This window comes from Varanus komodoensis, unplaced genomic scaffold, assembly GCF_004798865.1.
Source record: "Varanus komodoensis strain SLA01 unplaced genomic scaffold, ASM479886v1 scaffold7_1, whole genome shotgun sequence".
In the NCBI taxonomy this organism is placed as follows: domain Eukaryota; kingdom Metazoa; phylum Chordata; class Lepidosauria; order Squamata; family Varanidae; genus Varanus; species Varanus komodoensis.
The window spans coordinates 1,014,128-1,036,004 of NW_025336479.1; the positions used below are offsets into that span (position 1 = coordinate 1,014,128).

Here is a 21,877-nt window from a genome sequence, read left to right on the forward strand (position 1 = left end):
ACCACAACCCTGAAAGCATACTTGGCATGCAAAAGGTCCCAAATTCAATCCCGAGCATCTGCAGACAGGGCTTGGTTAGTGCCCCACGATGAGAACAAAAATACAAAGTTTACATAAAAATTCTCAATCCTGCCTTCCCCCATCTCTTAACAGATATAAGATTCTGTAGCCCAAAAAGAACAAGGGTGGTACAGCTTTGATTAGTCTTTCAGCATAAAAGATCTGTTTACTTGCAAATCAGTATGCTGACATTGCAATAATTGTTTAAGGGGATATATGAGAAATGGTTTAAGAAGCCAGGCCATTTCTAGTTTGCATATTTCTGGCTTTCTTTCAGGAATCAGTCAAGGGATTATCAGGCACATCCCCCCCTGCAAAAGAAAGCTCTGACACTTCAAAATTTCTATATCCTTTATTAGTAAGCAACAATCCAGCTTTATCAAGATACAACACACATTTAGAAGGATGAGATTCACCTCATGGTCAAGCACCAGCATGATCATGCATAGCACTGGAGTCATTTGGACTAGACTCTGTCTTAAGAGACTGTTCTCCACTCAATACTTACTTTTGTAAGATCCATTCCATCACCGCCACCTAAGGTGGGGCCCGATACTCAGGGAACAGAACAGCAGGCTCACATCACCAGCCCTATATTTGGCACTGGCCATGTCTTATCATGGCTGAACCAAGATTCCAGGTTGAAGGCAGCATGGTTAATGACTAGCATCACAGCTCTACTGTTCTGTAATGTACAACAGGGCTTCCGACATTGGTTATCCAAGTATCACTCAGTAACTGGTCAATCAGTTTGTGTTGCAGAAATGAGTAGGGTAAGAGAACACATACATTTTATCACCCATCTTCTGATCTGTACAACCCCACCTTTCAACCCCTCTAAAGCCAACTAAGGGGTTTCTACACATTTCAGGACAAAAATGCCACCTAGCACACCCAGAATCAACCAGCCTAGGCTTAGGATACACATGACTATATACTGTAGAAAACTTTCAGTCAGCCATGGGCTGCATAGCGAATACCACTGCTCTATTATCTACCACAAGGAAAAGAAATCACACATGCCACTTCCATTAGACCCAAGGGAGACAAGACAGAAGTTGAATGCAGAAAAAAGACCTTCTTTAAAAACAAAACTGAAGTACATAAAGTGCTTCTTTAATGATAGTTTGAGAAGTACAGTCAAGCTCAAGTTGTGCAGTTCACAAGCATGGAAGAAAAACAAAGATAACAGACATGAGTTCCAAGTAGTTAGAAGGAGCACAGGAGGATCAAGTTTAACCAAGGACTAGGCTGGACTTCCCACCAGGTGGATTTCTCCTGGATGGCACAGGTGCTGGTGCTACCGGGCTAGGAACAGGTGCCGCTGGCAGGGGTTTCTCTTCACTTGGGCCTGAAGCAGCTTCTATTTCAACCTCTGTGTTTTCTGAAAAACAAGAAGAGTGATTAGGTGGAAACCAAATTATTCCCCTTAGCTGAGTACCTGCCAGTGTCAGCAAGACACTTAGAAAGTGCATGCGTCAAAACTCCCAAAGCTAGCATGTCTGTAGCCTATCAGGGATCACATTAACTCCACAGTTGTGTCCTTACCTACTCCTCCTCGCTTTTGTAGGCAAGCAATGCAGGACAAACACTTGCTCTTCAAACAATGTCTACTCTCCTTAAACCCTGTCCTACAGATACACTGGCCTGGTTTACCCTATTCGTGGGTTTGCGTTGTACAATCAATCTTCACAAGGAAAGGAGAACTAAACCTTTGGTTTTTATTTACCCTCCAGTTCTAAAGGTTAGAAGAGGAGGGAGCAGTAGCAGATGGTAGGGCACCTGCTGTGTGAGCAGAAGTTCCCCAGTTCAATCCCCAGCAACTCCAGGTAAGGCTGAGAAATACTTCTGCCCGCAAGGTCCCTGCCAGGCAGTGTTGACAATACTGAGCTTCAATGGACCACAGGATGGAGCTCTTAATGTCTTGTTTTGGCCTCAAATGTCCCAGAATGACTGTTCAGAAACTCCTTTGGATAAAGCTTTCCTAAATATGTTCTACTGTCTTTCAGACAGTCTGCCAAACCTAGTCATTAGAAGCTAACCAACACACTAATGACTATTTGCATGGGTAGAATTCTTGCATATGTATATAATTAGATTATTTTGGGTGGATCTTAAAGCAGAACATAAATGTGTGTACATTACTTGGTAACTCCCACAGAGCTGTGTACAAAACATCTGCTTACTACTCACATTTTCAGATCAGGCCTTTCCATTCAATTTTCAGGTTGACACAGAAGAGCTGCTTGGATTAGCAAGCACTCTTCCATAGCCTTCCTACTGAAAATATTCTTGACTACCTTTACCACTTGTTTCTACAATGCCTGCTATTAATCCAAGAGCTAGGCTTTTTAAAAAGTTTCAGGCGCTAGGCTGGAGGTATTGGGGCTGGAAGCACAATGACTGCTGGGGTATGCTGTGAGTTCTCCTGTCTAAACTTACAAGGGCTGCACCCTAAATCTCTTTCCTTGAAAGGAACACTGAACTCTTGAAATCTGGTATGTCAAGTGTAGAAGTCCTGGGCTCTGGATGGACAAGTGTAACCTGGGACAGCACTTCATTGACTTGCTAGTGGCAGTCAGAGCACGTTCAAGGAACCACAGGAGTCAATGGATCATTGTAGAACAGCAATATGGTTTCCCCTCAGCTTCCCCTCATGAATAGTGGTATTCTGAGCACACAGTCAAATAAGTTGGGCTTCTATCAGTGGTCCAGTTCTCCTGAAGTAGAGTGCCCATGATTTGGTTTTATTTGTGCTGCACTTAGTGTCCTATGACAGTTTTCGGCTCACCCATTTGACATGCATGGAACCATCTTGGTAAGCAGAGGATTGCTCTGTCCAGTGAGTCATGTTCCCTGAATGCTCTACTCTCCATAGCAAAGGCTGTGAGCAATCAGATGTAATTCTAAACGTGGCCTTTCTCCCCGGAGATAAGGAAGTAACATTATCCCTGAGGCTATGAAATCATCCAGACAACAGGCTCCCCGCAGGTGCGGAGCCCACATGTGTGATGCAGAGAGAGGATGAAGAACTGGGGGTGTGGCTAGTAAACTCTTCTGTACGAAGAGCCTTGTTCAGAAGGGACCAGAAAAGTATGGAAGCCACACACAAGAAACACATGGAAATTAAGGAGTGGTACTCTGTAGAGGAAGGAGGCTAGAGGAAATGTAAAGGCAGACATTTGGAATCACCGGCCTTGGAAACACACCATTTTGGGGGACATCACAGTGAATATAAAGAAAATCTACAGAGGGAGAAACACATACAACTTGCATCAACATTCACATTTTTCCCTTCCTGTATGGTACTTTTAAGTGCCACATAAGAGCCAGCTTTACTCCTTCCCATGGAGGATATGTGGTCTGGGGAGCTTGTCACGCTCAAGTATGCTGGCAGTATCCGGATCTTAGTTTTCTCACATTTTTTCTTGGGGGAGCCTCCCCAAAATATAAAAAATATTTCAAAGTTCCCAGTTATGAGGGTACAATAGCTTCTGGCAGGACTTGCTCCATTTCTAGCCTAAGGCAAAAAGATCAGACAAGAAGCAAGCTGTTCTGGGCCCTACTACATAGTGCAAAGTTTAGGGGGAGGGGGAAGATAGGTAGGCATGGTGTGAGGGGAGCTGGGGGTCAGACTAGATGGCCCGGGAGGCCCCTTCTGACTCTGTTTCTATGTATGTTTCTATGTAAAGGGATGGGGAGGCTGGCAGCACGCCTCCCAGGCTCCTCCTGTAGTGCCTCTTGGTTGTATTAGAAGATATTCCTCTTTCTTCCTCTATTCCTCTACCACCTATAGAGGCCAAACTCACACTTAAATGCAAACCTTCACCAGCCCTCCAGAGGTCTTTGATTACCACTCCCAGCATTCCTGCTTGGCTGCACTGGCTAGGGGCTTATGGGAGTTGAAGTCTAACACAACTGGAAGGCCACCAAGTTGGGGAAGGCCTGTCTAACTAGTTGCCAGTGGCCTGCCCTTTTCATAGCATTTTAGCATCCCATTCCTGGACTGTAACCATGTAACAGCCATGAATTATCAAATGGGAATGATGAGCTGGCATTTATTTTTATGCTGGTCACTAGCCAAAGCAATCTGGGTAGTTAACAAAGTCTCTCTCTCATTCTCTTAAAACAGCAAAACCATAATGGTAATTGTAATCCAATCAGCATAACGCACGCACACACAGTGAGAGTTTACCTCATAACCCTTCCAGGTCAGGATGTCTTTTTGACCTTGATTTCAAGATGTACTTTAACCAACTGTTTTCTGGCTGGTTAACCACAGCATTAAAATGCCCAGATCCAGCTCAGTAAGAAGCATTTCGACTGAATACAGAAGAGTGAGGTCAGCTGTGTGTGGTGTGCACTAGATGGAGCAATCAGCTAAGTCTATTTGCTGCAAGTTTGAAGATCAGTCATCTTAGAAATCTGCCCCATGCATGGAAAAAGCCAGCTAAGGGGGCCCACGGAGAGCATCAAGTGAATGATGAGGACTGCACATGAGGAGAGAGGTGTTCTATTTCACACTTGATAAAGCTACCCGTGTGCATAAGGCATTAAGCAGCAGCAGCAGCAGCAGCGGTTCTACTTGACAGAGAGCTGGACTAATGCCATTCTGCCCACACTGCTTCTCCTACAAATGAGCATGCGGATCTTGGCTTGCTTTAGTATGGCTCAGGAATCCCTTTCCACTCTGGTGTGGGCATACATTCTGCTTTTAATCAGCTGCTAAAAGCAGCACAGCATTCTCAGCTTAAGCACAACTTGCAAGATGTGCTGCTTGTTCCAGAAAGGATTTCAAAACACGCAGCGCACCGGCAAAGATGAGTGCTACAGCTTTATAGGAAGGACCTCCAGCTCACCGAGCTAGAATTTCTGACATTTCTGAGGTGCCTCGTGTTCTGTGCAGGCTTTCCTGATACACCTTGCTTAATGTGCCTTCTGCCACTATGTGCATTAGAGGGGAAGGAGGAGTAATGGAAGGAAAAGGCGAGGGTTTGAAGGGTAGGCTGAGGAGCTCTAGCTGAGCCAGGCAAGGCCTCACAGGAAGTGCAGTGCCCGTCTTCTGGAGCGAGTGAGAGGGGCCACCGACGCATAGGCTGCTGTCGTGCACACGCGCTCTGATGAGATTCCCAGGCACGCATCAGACACGGCCTGTTTTGGATAGCTCAGACTCTGAGGATGATGCGGGGATGGCTGAACCAGACTAGGCTCAAAGCTCACACTCTGATAATGGAATTGTTGTAACTGACAGGACTGCACCTGCACACTCCCCCCTACCCCCCCGCAGTGCCAGCCTCCATCTGCCCTGGATGAAAGTAGCTCAAGGACAGCCAGGAGCCCAGTCTCCCTCCTGCCTGTGGGAATGAGGCAGACCAAGGACGGGAGAGGGGAGAGTTCTCCAACGGAGGACACGAGCCTCCTGAAGACGTGGATCTGAGGGCCTATCGTCACAGCCACAGGCTGGACCGATTAGGGGCTCACCATGTAGAACGCATGCGGGCCCATTTTCGCAGTGTCCCGCCTTCCTTAAAGGGTTCATAAGCAAAGCTTTGGGTAAAGGGGGCAGAGGGGGGACAACACTTCTCCTTCTGTAGGCTCAGAGGCTTGTGAATGCTTAGATTTCCTGTGTAGAATAAATACTCTTACAAGAAGTGCTGGAGTGACTGCCTTGCTTGGGAGGGGACCCCTAGCTCGTGACAGTTGCTATGCTCCCCTGTGCAAAAACACAAGTCTTCCAGGCATTTCCGGATGACACAGATATCTGGATCCATTTTAATCAGGCCTGGATTTAGGGCAGAGACTGCGTTGGCCTGTGGGATGAGAGACACAGGGAGCACAATCCCGTTGGTTCACCTGGACCTCTCAGCAGCTTTTGACACCGTCAACCATGGTGTTCTTCTAGACAGGTTGGCTGGGTTGAGGGTTGGAGGCACTGCTTTGCAGTGGTTCCATTCTTATCTGGTTGACCAGGTCCAGAAACTGGTGCTGGGAACCAGCTGCTCTGCACCATGGGGGTTATGCCATGGGGGTCAGCAGAGCTCTATACTGCCCCCCCCCGCTCTTCAATGTCTACATGAAACAGCTGGGAGGGGTCTTCTGGAGGTTTGGGCTCAGAGCACGGTACACTGATGATACTCAGCTCTACCTCTTGTTTACATCAAACCCAGGTGAGGCTGTGTCTGTCCTGAACCAGTGCCTAAACTCAGTAATGAACCGGATGAAGGCCAATAAACTGAGGCTCAATCCAAACAAGACAGAAGTATTCTTGGCCGGTGGTCAGCTGGATGGGTTGAATGGCTTACACCCTGCCCTGGACGGGGTTGAACTCCCCCTAAAGGACAGGGTCCACAGTTTGGGGGGTGCTCCTGAATCCAAAACTCTTACCCAAGTCTCAGGAGCCAGGAGCATCTTCTTCCAACTGTGGCTAATTTACCAATTACAGCCATATCTCAACAGACAAAACATAGCCACTGTTACGCATGCCCTGGTTACATTCCAGTTTGATTATTTACATGGGGCTGCCTTTGAAGACAGTCCAGACACTCCAACTGGTTCAAAATAGTGCCATGCAATTGTTGACGAGAACTAGTCCATGAGCCCACAGTGTATCAGTTTTATCAGTATACCAACTACACTAGCTACCAGTGGGAGCCCAAGTCCAATTTAAAGTGGTTGTACTTACTTACACCAACCCTTAAATGGTTTGGGTCCTGGGTACCTAAAGAATCATCTGCTCCCATATGTCCCTACCCATCCATTAAGATCAAGCTAAAAGGTCCTCCTTAGGGAGCCATCCCCTAGGAGGTGAGGGGGATGTTAGCTAAAAGAAGGGCTTTCTCAGCAGTTGCGCCCCACCTCTGGAATAGGGTTTTTAGAGAGCTGCTCCTGGCATGGACGCTGGAAGCATTTCAGTGCCAGGCAAAGACTCACCTTTTCTCTGGCTATATTAACAATGGGTTTTAATGGTTACTGCTTTTAAAATTGAACCTATGTTTGGATTTAGTGGATTTTAGTTTAAATTGATTTATTTAATATTTTATAATTTTGATATATTATCTTTTATATTTGGATGTGTTAATATGTTTTGAATATGTTGATTTATGGTTCCTGATTTTAGAATATTGTGTTTTGATATTGTAAGTCACGCAGAGACACCAGATATGGACTACTAGACAGGTATATGAATGAATGAATGAATGAATGAATGAATGAATGAATGAATGAATTCAATCAATCAATCAATCAATCAATCAATCAATCAATCAAGGCAGTCTCTGGGTTACAAATGTCCAAGTTATAAACCATCTGCACTTATAAATGAACTGCCATAAAACCTATTAATTTAAAATTCAAGTTAAGGCCGAGAGAGAGAGGGGGGGGAGGGGGGAGTGAAAGGGGAGAAAGAGAGGCCTCCAGAGCACCCCTTCCTGACCTGCCCATTGAGAGAGGGAAAGCCCTCTGGCACTTCCCTGATGCAAAGAGAAGGACTAGTCAGTTTAGGCAGGGTAGAGATATTCATGGTTTTTCCACTTTCGTGAAAATCCTGTGCCCCTAACCCCTGCGAATGTGGAGGGCCGACTGTATGTGATTCAACTTACATACAAATGTGACTTAAAGACAAATGTCAATTTTCTCAGGAATAGAACTGAGGAATGTTGTATATTGTGTTACCTAATATCAGACCTACAGAACTGACGGGCAGATCTGTCAGGTGATTTGCAGGTCCCATCCAGAGCCTCTTAAAACCGTAAAGCATAAAATATAGCTCTTGCATTCAAGTCAGTTTATCTCCTCTCCAGCTAGAGGGGGGTTTGGTTTCTCTCTCTCTCTCCCCCTTATAGTTCTAGGCTTCTTTAGAGGTATCAGGCTAAAAGGTACTTACCAGGAGCCTCACTTTCCCTTCCCTGAAAGCAAAAAAAATAACACAATGTTATTCCCTGTTTTTGTTGCACCAATTAACACCTATTGCTTTCCCATCCAAGCCAATTTAATAATTAGGCTGAATTGTCTATAAAAGAACCCCCACTTACTGACAGATCAAACATTTCAGAGTATTATGAAAACAACATCAAGAAGAACATGCATGTTCCAATTTATTGGACTACTAATTCCTAAGCAGACTACTGTGGCATAAGAGAACTGCCCTCCAAGAAATAAACCAGTTGCAAGCCAATTAAGTGGATATTTGCAGGTCACAGACTCACAAACATGGCTGCTCACTGGTAAATCTACAGTATATCACAGAAGTGAGTACACCCCTCACATTTTGTAAATATTTTATTATATCTTTTCATGTGACAACACTGAAGAGATGACACTTTGCTACAATGTAAAGTAGTGAGTACACAGCCTGTATAACAGTGTAAATTTGCTGTCCCTTCAAAATAACTCAACACACAGCCATCAATGTCTAGACCGCTGGCAACAAGAGTGAGTACACCCCTAAGTGAAACTATCCAAATTGGGCATTATTAGCCATTTTCCCTCCCTGGTGTCATGTGACTTGTTAGTGTTACAAGGTCTCAGGTGTGAATGGGGAGCAGGTGTGTTAAATTTGGTGTTATAGCTCTCTCTCTCTCATACTGGTCACTGGAAGTTCAACATGGCACCTCATGGCAAAGAACTCTCTGAGGATCTGAAAAAAAGAATGGTTGCTCTACATAAAGATGGTCTAGGCTATAAGAAAATTGCCAAGACCCTGAAACTGAGCTGCAGCATGGTGGCCAAGACCATACAGCAGTTTAACAGGACAGGTTCCACCCAGGAACAGGCCTCGACATGGTCGACCAAAGAGTTGAGTGCACGTGCTCAGTGTCATATCCAGAGGTTGGCTTTGGGAAATAGACGTATGAGTGCTGCCAGCACTGCTGCAGAGGTTGAAGGGGTGGTGGGTCAGCCTGTCAGTGCTAGACCATACGCCGCACGCTGCATCAAAATGGTCTGCAGGGCTGTCGTCCCAGAAGGAAGCCTCTTCTAAAGATGATGCACAAGAAAGCCCACGAACAGTTTGCTGAAGACAAGCAGACTAAGAACACGGATTAGTGGAACCATGTCCTGTGGTCTGATGAGACCAAGATAAACTTATTTGGTTCAGATGGTGTCAAGTCTGTGTGGCGACCACCAGGTGAGACGTACAAAGACAAGTGTGTCCTGCCTACAGTCAAGCATGGTGGTGGGAGTGTCATGGTCTGGGGCTGCATGAGCTACAGTTCATTGAGGGAACCATGAATGCCAACATGTACTGTGACATACTGAAGCAGAGCATGATCCCCTCCTTCGGAGACTGGGCCGCAGGGCAGTATTCCAACATGATAACGACCCCAAACACACCTCCAAGGCGACCACTGCCTTGCTAAAGAAGCTGAGGATAAAGGTGATGGACTGGCCAAGCATGTCTCCAGACCTAAATCCTATCGAGCATCTGTGGGGCATCCTGAAACGGAAGATGAAGGAGCGCAAGGTCTCTAACATCCACCAGCTCCGTGATGTCATCATGGAGGAGTGGAAGAGGACTCCAGTGGCAACCTGTGAAGCTCTGGTGAACTCCATGCCCAAGAGGGTTAAGGCAGTGCTGGAAAATAATGGTGGCCACACAAAATATTGACACTCTGGGCCCAATTTGGACAGTTTCACTTAGGGGTACTCACTTTTGTTGCCAGCGGTTTAGACATTGATGGCTGTGTGTTGAGTTATTTTGAGGGGACAGCAAATTTACACTGTTATACAAGCTGTATACTCACTACTTTACATTGCAGCAAAGTGTCATTTCTTCAGGGTTGTCACATGAAAAGATATAATAAAATAGTTACAAAATGTGAGGGGTGTACTCATTTCTGTGATATACTGTATGTAATTTACTGCTTTAATCCTCCCTTCTTCCAGTCAGATGTTACTGGGATCAAGGAATTCTGCTGTATCATGAGGAACTAGCTTATTCTGAATCAAAAGGCAAACCTGCATGGATAGTGGTTTTCTGAGCACTAAAGAATCATGAAGTTGGGATGTCCCTAGAGTTCATCTAGTCCAACCCCTTCATCAATGCTGCTCTGCAGCACAAGGCATAGTCACGGCATCCCTAATGGATGCTGTAAATACTTCCGCGGAACTAGCCCCAGTGAAGGAAAGCCCACCACTTCCTGAGATAATCAGTTCCACTACTGAACAGCTGTTAAGAAATTCCTCTTCATACTTCACAAAAATAACTTCCTGAAGGTTCCAACAGTCTGGTCTAGTCCTGCCTTCTGGAGAACCAGAGAACAAGAACCATTTTCTGCAGGAGACTCTCTGAAATAGACAGCTCTCACATCTTCAGATGGACCATATCCAGCCCTTTCAATCATTCCTAAGAGAATTTATTTCCTTCTTAAGCACAAGACTGATACTCAGAAAAGGAGTTTGAGAGATACCATATGCCAGTTAATGAAGCAGATTCAACTATAAAGCAAAAGTCTAGATCAATAGCTAGAACAGCTGTGCTCCCCACTCCTGGGGCTACATACTGACAGCAGTGGGCAGCACATGAACTTCACATCACCACAAACACACACACAGCCAGTCCCACATGGATGCTTTCACACAGATGCATGTGCTCTCTCTGTATGATCCTCCCATGGGTGAAGAGGATCTTCACGGATTTGGAAGGGAAAGAACGGGCAAGCCTTCTGTTCCCCAGTTATTTGCCCTCCCTGGGAAGGGAAGGCATTTCAATCCTTGTTTGGAGAGGAATGATGGCTACTCTACACAAAATTACTTCATGGTGCTTTCTCAACAGGAAGCTGTTGGGAGAGAAACCAGAGTATGGTGGGATTTTTTAAAAGTCCACTTTGGGCTGCAGGAGAACAGAGGCACATTTAGAGTGGTGAGTGATGGGGGCCCTCCAATTGGCGGGCTACAGGAAACGCCCCAGAGTCGCAAGTGACCTGCTTGTTGCCCACAGGAGATCTAACAAACAGCACATCCGCACAATTAGCATAAATGATCATTAAGGAATTGCTGAACCACGAGGATCCAAAATCTCACTTAAAGACAATTTTTAAATGCTTGTGGTTATACAGGCAGAGAGTCTCGTCATCAATTTATTTATATGCTGCATTTGCAGAAGCCTGCCCAAATCCTCTCACCACTTCCAAATGAACAGCAATATAATTAAAAGGCGTATTTCAGGTAAGCATAATGTTGAAGTACATAAATAAAACAAATCCATAAAGTTTGGGAGAAAATTCCATGAACTGAGCTACTCCAATAGTTTAAACTGAAATATGACATGAGAGAATAAAACCTGGTGCATAAATAAGGATATGCTACACACATGGCTAAGTGCGAGTTCCACTTCGCAAAAGCAATCTGCAGTTTGCTGCCATGAGCTTAAGCACCCTCATTGGCAGCCCTGCACTTTTCACCTGCCTCCCCCCCCCCGCATCCCTTCTCTCATTTCTCCCCGGGAAAAGTAAAGGCTGTGCCTCCTTCGAGCCCCTCGTAGACTTGTTCAAATATTAGTCGGCGTCTCTACAAGACACCCTTCCAACACGGTCCCCAAGGCGGCGCTTTTGTTCAGGCTCCAGGGGGGTATGGAGGTCAAGACCGGTGGGAATGCTCAACCCACTGAAGCTGGCTTCCACCAAGCATGCTGAGGGCAAGCGTTGAGGATGTGCATGCTCTTGAAACGGAGCTGCCCAACATCAACTGCAGTCATGTTAAGGGTCTATACACAGTCCTATGCACATTTAGATTTAAAAAGTCCCAGTGAGACATCCACACCATTGTAACTTTGGCCTCAGATAATCCACCACAGTTCCACTACTCCTAGACCACTACACATCCCTGTATCAGAACTGCTCCCAAGCAACCTCTGCTACTGCAGCTTGGTAACAAGCCTACCATCTGAGGTTTCTCAGAAAAAGCAATTTCTCAGTCATGGATTTGAATCCTCCTTTAAAACCGTCCACTTTGATGGTGACCATTCCATCTTGCAGAAATTAATTCCATAGCTTAGCTTTTGCAAAGTACTTCTTTGTGCAAAGAAGTGCTTCCTTCTATCTGTTCAGAATCTCCCATCCATCATCTTCATGGGATGACTCTGACTTTTAGCTTTATGAAAAAGGAAAAAAATGTTCACACCCAGCTTATGTTAGTGGGCAGCAACGCCCACTTTCAAGAATAAATACAGGTATGTGAGGGGGTGTCACACGGAGGTGGGCAGAGACCTGTTCTCCCCTGCAGAGGAGGGCAGAACGTGCTCCAACAGAGCCAAGCTCAGGGAAACAAGGTTACATTTGGATGCCAGGAAGCACTTCCTGACCGTTAGGACCCCGAGGGTGTGGAATGGGCTTCCACGAGAGGTGGTTGAGACCACATTGGTGAGGGTGTTCAAAGATAAGCTGGACATGCACATGGTGGGCATGTCGTGACCAGAGCCAACTGGAGCCGGGGGGTCAGACTAGATGGCCCGGTGTTTCTATGTTTCTATAAATAGTAACATATTCATGCCTGAAGATGTACTAGTAACAGTAGGACCCCTGTATCTGCTGGTTCAGTTACTGCCTTTTCAGTTAACTGTGGCTGACCTTGGTCCAAAAGAAAGTACTTTATGACTTCTTTTTAAGAGAAAATTCTTGATTTAAAAGGGAAAGAGAGAAATCTTATGCTGAGGTTGCAAGGATGGATAAGAATACATCTACACATCAAACTGTGAAAAAAGAAATGTATATGTATACTATATAGTGCTCACTATTATTCGCTGTTTCAGATTAGGAATACGAGTGTCCTGCTGTATGTTTGGTGATTTAAAGTCCTCCAATTTGAGTGGTTCAGATTTTTGAATATGCATTGTAGAAACATGGAGCACCATGACTGAGATCTGAGAATTTAGTATGCTTAGTAATCTCAACAGAAAGCAAGAAAACCAGTCCTGCAGTGATTCGCAACACATCTTATGGAAGCGTCACAGGCCATCTTCCGCGACCAACCCGTATGACAGACTCCTGGCAAGTCGCACAGGTTGCACTGCGACTGGCCGTGATTCTAGGTTCCCTTCCAACACCTTCCACCCAAGAAGCTGTAATAGACCTTTACATACACGTAGCGGCACACATGCCCTGAGTGGTGTCACAACAATCACTTCTCAAGTGAAGAAGCAAACGCTGTATTCACCAATGAAATGCAAGCTCACCTAACACTCTCATACCAAAGACTACAAACTACAATGCCAGTCTTCCTTATTCTGGTGCTTTCCAGATGAGGAGAATTCCTGACTATTTGCTGAATAGTCTGAATTCCTGACTATTTGCTTTGTAGAACTGATGGGGGTTGTAGTCCAAATTGTCAGGACAGCATTGGGTAGGAGATAGCTGTATTATACTAGTCATATCATTTGAGACCACCACCAGATGACAACAAAGCCAGTCTTTTCAGCCATTTGCTTGAGTTTTAATCCTCTATCAAGAGCTCAGATAAATCCTAGTGAAATTACTATAAAGAATGAAGGACACAGAGTGAGAGAGGGAGTGGTGTCAGTCTCTTGATGGAATCAGTTCCCCCCACAAGAACAGCTCTAGGGGGATGGAAAATCCTCCAAAGCACATTTTCAAATCGCATAGAGAAAGGGGGACAAAGTCTTATCATGCCAGAGAACATTTGCTAGGACTATGTTGGATCTAATCCCATAAAGCGGTATTCCTAAGGTTTAGCAGAGTTTTCCCACCATCCTCTTATTACAACAAAAGGAAAGCAGATCTTACCTTTGGATCTACGTAGTCACCAGAGTTCAGATCAGAAGAATCTGTCCTTTGTGTCCCAAGCTCTTCAGAAGTTTCACTGACATCACTGGACTTGGCTGCTGTAAATACATTTGTCAATGTAGCACCTACATCAAGCATCATATATATTTCCAAGCACAAATCAGTGGCATCTAACTTCTCCCAAACAACATGCACCTGCCTTTGAAAGAATAACAGAGATCCCAACCCCTCCCCACATGAACAATTCTGGAATGCTGAACATCTGCTAGCTTTCTAGCCAAGTGTGTCTTTTTATACAATTTTATTAGTTGGTGCTAGAATAACTACTAACTTGACCTATTCTGTCTCAGAACTATATACTATCTTTTTCATTTATAGCAGGGCTGGGAAATATGTGGCCCTCCAGATGTTGAACTACAATTCTCACCATTGTCTATGTTGGCTAGGGCTGATGGAGTGGCAGTGGAAAAACATCTCAAGGGCCACACACTTCCCAATCCTGATTTCTAGGGTGACACACAATGGAGGTCAAGCAATCCAGTAGTTACCATAGCAGCAGTTGACATATTAACTAGTATTTATTCACTACATCTATCACTAACATTTCCACAATTCCTATAGAAGACTGTGCAGTTATTCAACATTTGGCGTAGCCGCTGATGTGCTTCTGTGCCAAGGTCTGGGGCTGGTCTATCAGTAGTCTGCATCTATCAGGCTGGAACATGTCCCTCTGCCAAGGGATATAATATTTGCCCTCCCACCCCGAGATCGGCAACAGAAGCCTTCCTCCGGGAACCCTCTGTGAAAGACATTAGGAGACAGAGTACCTGGAGGAGGGCCTTCTCTGCGGTGGCGCCCCGACTATGGAATGCGCTTCCCAGAAAGGTACGCCTGGTGCCATCATTATATGTTTTTTGGTGCCAGGTTAAGACGTTTTTATTTAATCAATATTTTAGTATATTTTAATATTGAATTTTATTGTTGTATTTTATTAACTTGCAGCCAGAGTGGGTTGTCAAATTACCTATGTTGTAAGCCATCCAGAGATGCAAGTAATTGGATGGCATACAAATTTCATTTATTTATAAATAAATAAATAAATGTGGTGATTGTCAATAAGACAAGCTGAGGCAGACAACTGCTCAACATCTATTACTGCTGCTACATGTTGGAGCAACACCCAGAAATTTCACTGCCCAACCTGTAACAAAATGAGGAAGAGTCTTGGTGTTTTCCACCCATCCATTCTTATATTAGTATGAATGAGCCTGAAACACATGAAGTTCTCCCCAGTCCAGTTATTTTTTAACTGGCTGGCACACTCCCACCCCACATTTTACAGCTCCAAAGCAACCTCAAGAAGCATCATTACATCCATATCCAGATGTTTAAGCACGGGCATCCCTTTGTGAAAGTAGCTTCACCTGTTGACCTGGCCCAGGAAGGTGGATTCTCTTCCGGAGTTCCAAAGATACTGGATGCCATCTTGTTCCTTCTTGTTCCCTGCTGCTCTTTTGGCAAATCGAATCCCAAGTTGAAATTGGAACCACCACCTGGTGGGCGAAGAACCCTAGAAAGAAAGTTGCAGCAAGATTTAGTTGCAGCAAGATCACAAGAGAGAGCATAATGCCATATATAATGGCATGAAAGCCACTATATAACCTTTGACAGGGCAGGCAGAAGGCAAAGCTCCAGCATTTCTGACCATTAGCCATTCTGGCAGAAGCTACTATATTCAAAACATCTGAAAACCTACCTTCTGCCTGCCTGTAATTAGAATGCATGGTATACTTTTAGCCCATTTCAAAATAGTTTATTTCCCACTATACGTAAAAGACAGAAAAGGCCAGGAACATCTCGTTAGGCCAGCCCTGATGACCGAAGCACTTACTGCCAGTTGAATTGTTATCTATGGCCACACGGTGGGCCATGAGGACTCATAACTCCATTCGGAAAGATGGAGGCAGGAATCAAGTTAGTTTATTTGCAATGTACGCTAAAAGCCATTTTGGAAGACTTGCCCAAAGTGGGGCACTCACAGTTCATTGAGTGCCCCACTTTGGGGCACAAACAGAGACAACCAGACTGGAGAAAACAGTACAAGTTCTATTCTTCAGAAGCACCTAGGTAGTTATATGTGTACCTAGTAAGTCCAAAAGACAAAGGAACCAAACAAATCCTGGCTGTGTTGATGGAGCTTTATGGGGTGGGTGTGGTGGTTAAAAGACTGTGACAAAGAAGAGTTCCAGAATAATTTCACAGGCAGACAGATGGTTTCCAAGGTGGCCTGTCTGTGACTGCTACAAGCACAGCAATGGCATGACATGCAGATCTTAACAGATGAAGTAGGTGGGTTGAATAAGTCAAAAGTGGCTGGAAGGTGACAGAGAAACACAAGGTAGAGCAACCATCAGGGCCTTCTGGGAACCACACAGCCAACTGAGAAGATGAGGGAAAGTAACTACAGCAACTACATACTTTCTCTCCCATTCTGGGGTGAAGGGAAAGGAGTGGAAGGGCTCTGGATCCAGTAGATCCCCCATTCTGCTCCGGCATGCCCTTTTTTGGCTGAGACCTGAGGACAGAATCATCTTCTCCTAGACTGGAGAGGGTATCCTTTTAATCCTGTGAACCCTGGGACACCCTCTCCGGGCCTCTAGGATGGTGACCTAACTGATGACTAACACTTCAGACTACAATGCTCTACCTTCCAGTATAATTTTCCACACTGCAAGGCTAGCAAGCAAGGTGAGCATAAGTTACGGAGAGATGCTTCTTCACCCAGATCCAAAACTATAACCATGGCATCTCACCAGGACAGCATGAAAGTCACTGATCTTTCCTAATTCTTGATCAGCTCATTTTGTGGAAATGGAGCATATCTTCCTTACTCATAACAATGGTTCAGAGGATTTAAGAGTCCTTTGAACTTGGTGCCAAAGCAAATTCTGGCCCAAACAGAAAACCTGGATTGCGCAATTATTAACAGTTTATTTCACTATGGCCACTTTTTGAACTAATTAGTATAAAAACAATGTGGCAAAGTATAATTTTTGGCTCATCCATAGACTGCATTATTACAAATCTGATCAGAACACAAGCAATTTAAAAGTGATCTACATTTTCATTATAAAGGCGATTACTGAATTAAAATAAAGAATAAGCTAAATATTAAAATTAAGGACTATGTAGCACTATAAGATTAACAACTGGCAGGCAGGGGAAACCCCATTTTTAGCACAAAGAGAAAAGGGAAAGAAAACACTGGAATCCTTTCTAAAGGAAGCAGTTTTTCAATATGAATCTAAGTGTTTTACCATCATTTTCTTGCAATATGAATTTAGGATGTTGTCTGGTTGTCCTAAGTGTACATGTAGCAACCCAGTTGTGCATCATCATCAGAGATCTCAAGTGGAAGTATACAATTCCTACAGGCAAATCCTTTTTATGTAAGGACATTTCATGCTGCACTGGGAACAACTCTGCAGCACAGTCTGATAAAAGAAGAGAAAAAAGGATAGCTTCTGCAGGTTGGCATTTTTTACATTCAGCAAGCTCCCAAGTGAATCTATAGCTCCTTACACCCACCTCCTCTGGCGGGCTTTTGGATATCAACTACAAGGACCAGAAGAGATTACTGTAAACACCCCCCATGCATCCCTAATTATACCCTCTTGTAGATTTAATTGCAAGCTGCTGTATCATAGCTAAAAAAGTTAATAAGACAACACTGGGAGAAAAAAAAACCTTAAGTGTTAACATACTAAAGTTTACAAACTTTCTGTATGCTTTGCAAATAGTCATCAGATGTTACTATTATATATAGATATAGATCTATTTCGCAAACACAGTTCGCTACACTATGTCAGTCATTCAAGGCAGAATGATAGCATGTCTTTGAGACTGAGTAGATAAGCTTCCTGGATTTTTTGCCTGGAGGCTATCCTTATTCACCTGTCTAGTTGTATATTACAACTTCTGTTAGCTCTGAAATGAGATGCAAGGCCAACTGTACTTTAAGAGTTTTTTTTTTTTTTTGAAGTCCATAGGGCAAGGCTTAAGCAGAACTAACAAAAAATGAGCATCTACCTGATTCCATCTGTGAAAAAGAATGCGATTTACAGTGTAACCTCATCCTGGTTTCCTCAGCACCATTCACACTTCCCTCAGTCTCACTGATGCTTGAAATACAGTTCAAGAAAATAGCTATGTTAGTCTTCTTTACAACAATGTATCACAGAAGTTCATCCAACCACAGCAGGCACCGGGAATGTGCGGTTCCCCAGATGTTGCAGGACTACAGTTCCCAAAATCCTATAATTGGTTATGCTGCCTAATTCCATGTCAAGGGAAATGAGGAACTGAAAAAAAAATCCCCCAACAGCACATACTGTTTTCTTATTTTCCTGATTTGTGGCTACACTGACATTTTGTACAGCCATGGGAAGACCAATCTGACAGCAGCAGGGAAGGGAGAAAATGCAGACAAACCGCCTATAATCTGTTGGACTTGTGCTGAGAGAGGAGAAGATGGTGACAACAACATGGGAAGCGGCTGTCAGAGAAGCAAATTCAAGACCATTATATGAAAAAGCTTGCCTCTGCATTCCTTTAAATTAAGGGTATTAGTTCTTATTTTTTTAAACAAAACTTGTAACAGAAAACTAAAATAAAAAAGAAAAAATCAGAAACTCTAATGACGACAACAATAGCCGCAAAATAAATAACAATTCAAACAAAATTAACAACAAATGTCATTTTATAAAAACACACAGCAGCCACAGGCCTTTGTTTTGTGCTTCTATAGAACAGCCATTTACCACCTCAGTTTCCCAATGCAACTGAAAATGCCAAGTTTCTTTGTTCCAATATCAGGCTTTTCTATGATACCACCTTTTGAGATAGGTCTGCTGTTACCATCTCCCACCCACCACGAGCTCACGACCTGTGATCAACCAATGCAACAACTGCAGGGGTTTGACCATGAGAAGAGATACTCAGGAGCAGCTCCATGGCCAGCACATGCTTAAGGATCTAATCCACTTAAAGCAACAGTGTACAATAAGCTTCGTACACCTTCACTCCTAGCATGTCTGGCTTGAAGTTCCACTGACAGGCAAAAGTTGGACCAAGATGGGGACGGCTTTGCAGAGGTTGTCAGCTGAAGTTGCTGACCTGTGCAGAGGCTGTAAGCCTGGAGTTAGCAGGTAGAGATGGCCACAGATGTGAGACAATGGAAGTGTGCTCAAGCCCCACCCAGTAAGAAGGATCACTTACAGGAGTGGTGCCAGACATTTGTGAGCGAGAAGGGCAAGCCCAGGCAAAAGCAGGAAGCAAGCCAACTGTGCCAGGGCTGATGCAGAAGAGCCCGAGAGCATCTAATTCGGCTGCGAGGTGGATCAGGGAGGGCCAGACGCTTCCTTTGTTAGACTTGAGGGCAGAGGCGCACTGACAGGTCTGCGCTGTGCCAGTCGCATGCCGTCTCTGCCTTGCAATAGAGTGCATCCCGCCACCTGTTTCCTTGGGAAGGGGCGAACGAAAGGGGATTGTGACAGGACAGTGTTCAAAAGGCACACAACAGATTTCCAAGCAGGTGCAAGCACCCCCCAAGCCCAAGCTTGTAAATGGGGGTAGGGCAGAAAGTGGAGCCAGAGCTGGGCTGGGCGGAGAGAAGGCTTTCAAGACCTTTCTCCCCATGCCCCGCATGCATACGCAAACCCACTCACTCTTTAAAGTGCCCAAATCTAAAGCAGTCCGGTCTGTCGATCTCACCATTGCTGCTCAGGGAAAGCTCCGAGGCGAGGAAGTGGGCACACTGGGCTCCGGGCTCCCGAAAGGCACAAAGGGGAACAGCCCAAGGGAGAGATGTATGTACGACACAAGTAAGGAACAGAGCGAGGCCTAAAGAGGCAGGAGGGTTCCTCCGATCCCGCACTCGCCTCCAGCGAGAGAGGAGGATGCCCTGGCAGGTGCGGGAAGGCGGCGGCTGTCGCTCGCCGGAGGCACGCACGCGAGGCGACGTGGGTGTGGACCGCCCAGAGCCACAGCGTGACAATAGGCCACGGCAGCTGCCGGCCGACCTCGCGGGAAGCGGGGCGGATGATGCCGCCAGAGCCGCGGGATACGCGCTGCGCAGACCCCGACCAGGCCCTCTCCCTCCCCGACCTGCTCACTATGTAGCGATGGGAAGAGCCGCCGCCAACGCAGAGAGGGGCCGAGATTCCGCCAGCCGGTGGAATTTGCCGCGGCCCACTGAATGAATCAATGAATGAGAAAGAGCAGGAGACCCACCCAGGCAAAGAGAAGGAAGTCCCCCCTTTTCCTCCTCGGGATGAGGGGGGCCACGTGTCCCGTGGCAAGACGAAGACAGTGGACGACTACGAAGCAGCAACACCCCCCCCCCGCCCCACATTCGCCCTGCAGAGAGCTGCCTTTTCCTGGAGAAACAGAGCATAGTCCGATCGCACCACCCATAACGCAAGAGGGATGAAGGCGGAGTAGGAAGCGGAGACTACTGAGAGAAAAGGGGGAGCAGAAAACGCAGTCAAGTGCTTGCTCGCTCGCTCGCCTGGCGCGCACGTCCTCCCTCCCCCACCATCGTTTCACGGAAATCGGACTGCGCAGCCCTTCGTTCCCCTCCGGCCCTCCACGTCCAAGCACACGAACCTGGAACTGCTGCGCCCGCTGGGATCCATCCCCTGGTAGGTGGTCGTGGTGGTCATGGCGGGGACGAACCAAGTGAAGAAACCGCCGAGTAAGAGGGTAGCGGAAGATGATGTTTCCGCACCTCCACTCTCAGCTGCTGCCGGCGACAACTGCCCGGCGCCAGCCGCTCCTTTTATAACTTCGCTCTTTGAGTCATCTTATTGGTCAGTTCAAACCCACTCTCCCAAGCTCATTTGTTAGCTTTATGCCACTCTAGATATTGTTCCGCCTCCAAAAGCTGGAGTCGAGTCGACAACCCCTCTACTGAAAGACGACTGGTCGAAAGCTACTTTTACTTAACGCTTATTGGTTGTTCTGAGCCGCTCATCCCCTTTGTTTATGATTTAACGATGTGACTGTCACTCAAACCAAGTGGGCTAGGATTGGCTGGGTTACACATGAGGCAATAACAACTTACTTGGCCTTTCTTTATGAAATAGCAATTTAAGGGGATCCCTTCATAGGGAGTGGCATAGCCTGGCAAGGCACGATGCATTACTACTGACCGTTCTTCATTCCCTCCAGGGAACCTTGCATAAGCCTGGCACCTCGCTTACACAACGGCGCACTAGGCTTAACAGCTGTCGAGTCCGGTTTCAAAAGACGGCACGTCACATAATACTGTACCACCAAATCACTACTTCCAATCATTCCTTCTCTGAAGCCCCTCCCAAACAGCACTTGAATGCAGCCAGCAAGGCCGCCACTTCCTGAGCAAAAGTCGAAGTACAAGAATCCAGTACAATATCTCACGTGGTTGCAATCGAGCTGCAGTATGGTGCAATTTGGGCTTGCTCTTTTAATGTTTGTATCTTTTAAACTTTTAATTTAAACTTTTGTTAACAGCTCAGAAAGCCTTAACTACTGGACAGTATAAAAATTAAATAATACCTAATAATTAATACCAACCATGATGCAGAGAAAAGAAAAATTATTATTATTATTATTATTAGAACATTTCTATGCCGCCCCTTGCCGAAGCCTCGGGGCGGCTTACAACACAATAAAATACAATACAACACAAAAATAACAATATAAAATTAAAATTAATAATATAAAATAAATAAAAAAATATAAACGATATAAAAGAAGTTATAAAAGAAAAGTTATAAAAGAAAAGAAGTTGCCCTGGCCAGATAAGTAAAAATTGTTAACAATTAAAATGATGTTTAAATAAAAAGGTCTTCACCTGGCGCCGAAAAACAAATGACGACGGCGCCAGGGGGACCTCTCTGGGGAGCACATTCCATAGATTGGGCGCCACCGCAGAGAAAGCCCTCCTCCGAGTACCCACCCTCCTGATTTCTTTCACGGAGCGTTCCCGGAGAAGGGCCTCTCCCGCAGATCTCAAGGGGCGGTCGGGCATATATGGATGT

The 21,877-nt window shown here is 45.4% G+C and overlaps 1 protein-coding gene across 2 annotated transcripts; it reads right to left on the reverse strand.

The window, feature by feature from the left end:
* Window positions 1-393: 393 nt before the first annotated feature.
* Window positions 394-20,793, reverse strand: JPT1 (Jupiter microtubule associated homolog 1). 2 transcript variants are annotated; one of them, XM_044453967.1, is made up of 5 exons: window positions 20,463-20,793; window positions 15,221-15,366; window positions 13,797-13,891; window positions 7,943-7,964; window positions 394-1,444 (listed from the first exon to the last, which is right to left on the reverse strand). In XM_044453967.1, exons 1-5 carry the CDS (start codon window positions 20,516-20,518, stop codon window positions 1,296-1,298), a joined length of 468 nt encoding a protein of 155 aa, XP_044309902.1. In that variant the 5' UTR covers window positions 20,519-20,793; the 3' UTR covers window positions 394-1,295. The 2 variants fall into 2 exon arrangements, with proteins under 2 accessions (XP_044309902.1, XP_044309901.1); XM_044453966.1 differs by having other exon boundaries at window positions 13,797-13,894; window positions 20,463-20,730.
* Window positions 20,794-21,877: the final 1,084 nt, after the last annotated feature.

What these genes read in the sequence shown, in the direction of transcription:
- JPT1 (XM_044453966.1), bottom strand. Translation starts at nt 20,518, where the DNA reads ATGACCACCACGACCACCTACCAGGGGATGGATCCCAGCGGGCGCAGC. An exon ending in AGCGGGCGCAGCAGTTCCAG is followed by an intron (nt 15,367 to 20,462) that starts GTTCGTGTGCTT and finishes CTTTCTTTCTAG; the next exon opens with GGTTCTTCGCCCACCAGGTG. An exon ending in AAGGGAAAGTGAGGCTCCTG is followed by an intron (nt 1,445 to 7,942) that starts GTAAGTACCTTT and finishes CTTGTTTTTCAG; the next exon opens with AAAACACAGAGGTTGAAATA.